The sequence below is a fragment of the Camelus dromedarius genome, chromosome 30 (genome assembly GCF_036321535.1).
Source record: "Camelus dromedarius isolate mCamDro1 chromosome 30, mCamDro1.pat, whole genome shotgun sequence".
Classification (NCBI taxonomy): Eukaryota; Metazoa; Chordata; class Mammalia; order Artiodactyla; family Camelidae; genus Camelus; species Camelus dromedarius.
The window spans coordinates 13,947,723-13,954,490 of NC_087465.1; the positions used below are offsets into that span (position 1 = coordinate 13,947,723).

General features: G+C 43.9%; 1 protein-coding gene across 1 annotated transcript; it reads right to left on the reverse strand.

Annotated features, from left to right (window-relative positions):
* Positions 1 to 3,100: 3,100 nt before the first annotated feature.
* Positions 3,101 to 5,911, reverse strand: RPL7 (ribosomal protein L7). The gene is made up of 7 exons (XM_010979430.3): positions 5,770 to 5,911; positions 5,106 to 5,232; positions 4,672 to 4,838; positions 4,013 to 4,150; positions 3,784 to 3,893; positions 3,456 to 3,665; positions 3,101 to 3,169 (listed from the first exon to the last, which is right to left on the reverse strand). The coding sequence occupies exons 1-6, from the start codon at positions 5,781 to 5,783 to the stop codon at positions 3,457 to 3,459; spliced, it is 765 nt and encodes a 254-aa protein (XP_010977732.1). The 5' UTR covers positions 5,784 to 5,911; the 3' UTR covers positions 3,101 to 3,169; position 3,456.
* Positions 5,912 to 6,768: the final 857 nt, after the last annotated feature.

Consider the following 6,768-nt stretch of genomic DNA (forward strand, 5'->3'; position numbering starts at 1 on the left):
ACCTTACACTGGAAGCTTGCCATTCTTGAGGCACAAGCAAAAAGACAGCTGGGAGCCATAAAGATCGAAGAATGACCCTCTCAAATATCTCTCTGCCTTAACTTCTAGAATTTGTGACCATGCTACCTCTGTACACTTTGCAGAGGTACTTACATTAAGGAACCTGAGATGGGGAATTATCCTGGATTATCTGGGTGGCCCAACATAAGCACAAGAGTCCATGTAAGAGGCAGGCAGGAGGATCAGAGCCAGAGAGATGATGGAAGGATGGAAGCAGAGATTACACTCTGAAGATGGACGAAGGGGCCACAAGCCAAGAAAACTTCTAGAAGCTGGAAAAGGCAAGGAAACAGATCATCCCCTGGAGCCTTCGAAAGGCAGGCAGGCCTGCTGACCCCTTAAGTTAGCCCAGTGAAACTGATTTTGAACTTCCGACCTCCAAAACTATTAGGAGTTTGTATTTTAAGTCATGTAGGTTTCTGGTAATTTGTTACAGCAGCAATAGGAAAACACTTAGCACCTACTGTGTTGTATGTCAGGTACTGGGTAGAAAAAAAAAGAACTGCCTTACAAAGTTTACTGCCCAAGAGAAGAGAGGCTCGTGTACGAGAGCAATGTTTTGGCTGGTTTGATACCAAATCTGTAAAGAAAGACAGCGGGGGGCCAGAAAGTTGTCAATCTCCCCTGGAAGTGGTCCCCAATGACACCTTAAGAGGCTGTGACATCTTAGACATCCTTGTAGCACTTGTGCTAAGTCTGTCTTGCCCATTAGACTTACACACGAAAGCAGGCTACCTGCATCTGTACACCCGTCTAAGTGCTCAAGTTACAGAGCAAACAGTATTTACTTAGCACTTTGGGCCAGGCACTGCCCTAAGCACTTCACATGACCTGACATATTTAATCTTTACTAAAACTCTATGAAATTAGGTACCATTATTTCCCCCATTTTGCTGATTAAGGAAACATGAAGAAATTTAAATGGCCCAAACTATTAAATGGAAGCTGGATATGAATTCAAGCAGTTTGGCTCCAGAGCCAGCACTTACTCCTGCTTACCACAAAGTAACTTCAAAGGTAAGCCCAGACACCATTGAAGGCCAGTGAGTGCAACAGACAACTAAACTTGGAGACCAGGAGAGCTAAGGGGGAGACCTAGTAAGGATGGAACTTTGAAAGACGCAGATTTCCATTGGAGAGGTGGTTAGCCTTCTAGACCCTTGTAAAGTGACATCACTTTTAGGAGGTGAGTTCTTTAAGTAAAATAAGGTATTAAGTTGCATTTCAACAGGTTCACAAAATATTCTCATACCTATTTTTAGTTCTCACCATCCTGTGAAAGTAGATTATTCCACTTTACTCCCTAGGAATTTGACAGCCATTAATTGCCACCTGACAGCATGCTTTTTTACATTTATCCCCACTGCTTTAGAGCTCTCTACCCTAATCCCAGGTACCCCCCCCCCCCAACTCTTACATGTCCCCATCCTATGGTTCTCTACGCCCATTTGGAAACTATGTGGACAAAGTTGAATTTCCAGGGCTGAAACCAAATGCCTGCAGAGGACACATACAGCCCGAACACTTGCTTCTTTATCCTATCTACACCTACAGAATCTTCTATCTATCACCAGCTTCAAGAACTCTACTTCTGGTGATTGAATGAATTAATGTGTCAATTCACAGACTGCAACAATTGTGTCACTTAATGTTGACAGTAGGGGAGACTGTGGGTGTTTGGGGACAGGGGAGTATATGGGAACGCTATAGTTTCCACTCAAAACTGTGCTTGAACCTTAAACTGCTCTAAAACCTAATTTAAAAAAACAGCATTGTTAAATACCACCATCATATATATAGAATGTCATTTCTATTACTTCCCCAAACCCTCCATTTAGTGCCTCCCCCACCCACACACGCCTAGGTAGTAGCACTATGCCACCTGTACAACGTCATTACAGTAATCAGGTATTTTCTTCCAAGCCACTTCTACTTTTCAGGATACTGAGTGCACAAAAACTGGGGGCTGTACTCTGTATTTACCTACCAAAGCAGTAAAACAAAACAGGTCACTTCAAACTTAAGACTTTCAGGCTCCACCTAGAAGTTAATGTACAATTTTTTTTAATACACTGATCCAACTGTTTACCAAGACATTACATTTCTTGCAAAACACTGGCACACTCCTGTATACGTGTTAACACTTTTACAAATAACTTTCTTGATTTCCCTCCAGGATTTGTTGACCCTAAACTCACTAATGCAGAGAAACAGACTTTGAGACCCAAGAATTTAACAAATTCTTAAATATATTTGTTCAACAACTTTCAAATACTAAGAAGTAATGATCCTGGTGCAACAGTGTCAAGAGACGAGGGCATCTGCTTCCTACTGCATCATACCCTTGGCACAATGAAAGACAACCACAAATTTCACTGTTACCATATGTACTTCAGGTTACACTCTACACTTAAAACCTTCTGGTTTACTAGTCTAGGTGGGATCATCCATAAAAATATAGAGGAATGTTATTTATAAAATGCCAACTCTCCCTTTCAAGTTTTTGCTCACTAGTTTCATTAGGAATACTTTAGATGTTCCAAAAGAAATTGTATCCGTGGGCACAAATTTCATTTTTTTCCTTCATGATGTACACAATATGTAATGGAATTACTAAAAATTCACCTAAATGTGGGTAGACGATGCAAAACAAGAACATAAAAGTAAAATGCAGAAAGAAAATGATACACTTAAAGGCTAATTTATAGGCAAGCCAAAGCCGGAGAAAATGGAATTTCAGCAACATAATTTTATTCACAAACTGAACCTTTATCACCTTACCTATAAATTATGCACAAAGGGCTGTGAAATTGGCTTTCTTAGAATCGACCCATTTTGGCCAACTCACAATTCAAAAGTGAAAAGTTAGGATCTTTTTGTACAGACAAGTCTTTAATAAACCCAAAGAATGGTTTTCATAAGACGCAAACTGGACCCTAAGTTTTGCATGCAACAAGCTGTTGATCTGCCTTAATTTTGTCACACCAAGATTTGCCACAATAGTTAAGGGACAGCAGAGAAAAGATATCAGTCACCAACATTTCAATTTGAAGGCAGTCACTGTTTATTAATTAACTGACCAGATTACAAAAATAATCATGGTAGATACCTGAAAAGAAAAAAAAAAACCCATTAAAAGAAACACCTTAAAAACTAAGAATTAACATAAATCAGGAAGTTACAGAAGTACCAATTCAGTTTCCATCTTTAAGTAGGAAAAAAAATTTTTTTCTTCCTGCCACAAATGTCCCCAGGAGAAACCAAACCAACTGCGATCATAAAATGGTTGTTTTCTCCCTCTAAAATACTGCTTAGAACTCAACCAAACCCTTATTGGCATTTAAGGTACTTTACTCCAGTATTACGTGAACTTCTCTCAGGAGGCAGTTGCTCACCTTAGTTCATCCTTCTAATAAGCCTGTTGATCTGGTCTTCCCTATTGCCAGCATCTCCACCTTCTACATAATGGGTGGTCTTTTTCTTCATTCCACCTCGTGGAGAAGACAATTTGAAGGGCCATAGGAAGTTGTTTGCTTCTTTGAAACGTTTGCCAACAGTATAGATCTCATGAATCAGATCCTCCATGCAGATGATGCCGTATTTACCTGAGCATTTTCAAGATTATTAAAGTTATTAAATTTTTGGAGACTTAATATCCTTTGACTGATAGGATAAATTTTATAATTAATAACAATAACTTTTCCCCAAAGAGGCAGAACCTACCAAGAGATCGAGCAATCAAAGCGTTATCTGTCAGGGCGATTCGCTTCTTCTTGATTTTGCCATAACCACGCTTGTAGATCAGTTCATTTACTGACTTCAGGTTTGGGTACCTAAACATGAAAAACAAGACATAGATGAGCAAACAAGACCAGCAAGGACTATCAAAACACCTGAAGTTCATTTTGCTAATGTAGCCAATTTACCAAACAGAAGTCAAAAGGATACCTACCCCCATGCAATATATGGTTCCACAATTCTCAGCATGTTAATTGAAGCCTTGTTGAGCTTGACAAACGTGCCATTGAAGATCTGACGGAGGCGAAGAAGCTGCAACACCTTTCGAACCTTTGGGCTCACGCCATTGATACTGCAGTGGAAAAAGACAAATTCGTTTAGCTTTTATCAGCATTTTTACTTATTAAAGAAGGAAACAAATCGTTGTAATTTTGGGCAACAGGAGTCTGACCGAACAGGAATCCTCTCCTGTTACTGAGACCAATTTTCCCTTTAGTTATATTCTATCACCTCTCCCAACTTGCCTCCCCTGTAAGTAAATTGTCTTCTGACACACACCTTTGACATTTAAAACTTTCCCTGACCCTCTTACTACTTCCTAGTATTATATACATCTGTTATAGCACTTCTAAGGCAACATTTTAACTACTTTTGAAGTTAATCCCCAGGACACTGAACTCAAGTGTTCAGAGAATGGAGAGGCTTTGGGCATAGGGTTTACAACCATTAAAGTAACTCCCCTTTGTTCTAGTTATTCCCAAAATATCTTTATTCCAGTGTTTCAGAACCAAGGCCCCAACAAGCAATGCAAACTTTTGCTGGGATCGTGTAGCTTTCTCTTTAAAATCAGAATGCAGTAAAAACTGAACTCACCCTCTGATTCTGATGACAAATGCCAATTTGGGTTCTGCAGGTACGTAGAAGTTGCCGGCTTTCCTTGCCATCCTGGCCATTCGAATCTCGGTTCTGTACATCTGCCTGTATTCCTTATGATAGTGCTTAGCTTTTTCGTAGATTAGCTTCCTCCTCGCCTTTCGAAGCTGAAAACCACATCAGTTATTCACCTGCTTTTTAGCTCACAAACACAATTAGCAATACCACTTCTTTAAGAGAAAAACGCTTCCCTTGAAACTTGTTTTTCTCACCACAGTAAGCACTAACCTTCCGAGAGAGATACTACCTTCATTTGAAAAGGTTGTACTAAAACCAAGCCCACAGGTACAGCAGCTGAAGTAAACAAGTCTTGTTCAGAACACCCACCTCATTTCAACTACAGGGCCTCTTCTACGTCCCTTAAAATTACTTACCATCTTTTGGGCAAACTTCTTTCTCAGGCGCTTGATCTTAAGCTCTGCGAAATTCTTCCGCTTTTTCTTAAGGGTTTCTGGTACAGCAGGAACCTTCTTTTTCTTCTCTTTAGCAGGGACCACTTTCCTTAAACGAGTCAAAGATAATCACATTTTACCTACGATCAGTCCCGGGCTCCCACAACAAAAATATCAACAGCGAAGAGTACAGACTAAAAGACTGCTGCAACACACTGACCCCTAGACAATCAGCGAGTCTGAGTCTAAGAAGCTTAAGAGTCTCGAAAACAAAACCTCAACTACCACTCTGGTTCAAGCCTCCAGCTCCACATGCTGTAAGCAAACGCCCGATGGCAAGGACGCCTGGGGCAAATGCCAGCCAATTCAGGGGTTCTGAGCCTCCCTTAAAAGAAGGTGGACTGGACAACCGGCCGGTCCCGCACACACTCAACTCACACCGTGTTGCCGTATCTCCAAAGCCTTTGCCCCAAGGCCGCCTGAATTCCATCTTAACCTGGGACCACCACTAGTGTCACAAAACGTCACAAACACACAGATAAGTTGGCAAAAGTACTGGCTACAGTGGGAGCGGGGGAAAGTGCAACAAAAAGCCTCTGGTTTCAGGGATGGAGAAGGATTCTTCAGAAGACGAAGAGAAACTTACTCTGCACCCTCCATGGTTCCAGCCGGGAAAGAGGAAGTCGGCGCATGCGCGCTGCCCACTTAAAGACGGTTAGCGTGAAGCCCCATGACTTATAGGTGTCCCGGGATAAGCCAGAAAAGAACTCAGAACTGAGAACTAGCCTTGCAGATGCAGAATTAAGAACTGCCTGATTCAGCCTCTTACGATCAAGTTTCGGGTAAAATTTGTATCACAAAAAATGAGTACATTGGTTAGACTCTTTAATCAATATGATGAGAGCAAGAGTGCTGACGCCTTGACTATTCGGGGTCCTAATCCCTTGGCTGCGTTGACAGCGTAGGGCTCGAATTCTAGCCAGTGATATAGGCAAATAACACGCCGCTGGGGCGCGAACTACAAATCCCGGCATGCATCACTTTCCTTGCCCGCCTGGCGGAAGGGCAATTCTTGACCGGGGCTGTAGAGGACCACAGAGGTGGTAATTCCAGCCGGGGAAATTGAGAGCCTTTTGGCCCACGTCCCTACGGTTCTAAGTCGCTCCCGGATTTTGACCGCCTTCTCGGCTCTCTGCCAACCCTGGCCGTAGACCGGCACGCCCGTTGCCGCGCTGCCGAGGTCCTTCTCTTCGTTCCGCCAGCCTGCAGGGCTGTCTTCCGCAGCGCCTGATCGCATGCGGGGCCACCCAGAGATCCCTGGTTAACGAAAGCGACGAGACAGGGACAAGCGAGGACCGGACGGCCGGACAAGGATGGCTGGGGCAATGCTGACAGTCCGGCCCGGCAGGCGGCGGCCGGGACACCCCACGGCGGGGGGCGTGAACCGCGAAGGGAGGTGCGAGAAGGCTGGAGGCTGCGGCCACGGCCATGTGAGAGGGGCTGCCCCGCCGCGGTTCGGCGGACGGCGGGCGGGCGGGGGGCTGGGCCGGGGGCGGGGTGCGCCCGGGGGCGGGGAGGGCCGAGCGGAGGGAGGGCCGATGCCGCCGCCGGCTCTTCCCGGTCGCGGGTTATATAGCGCGGAGTG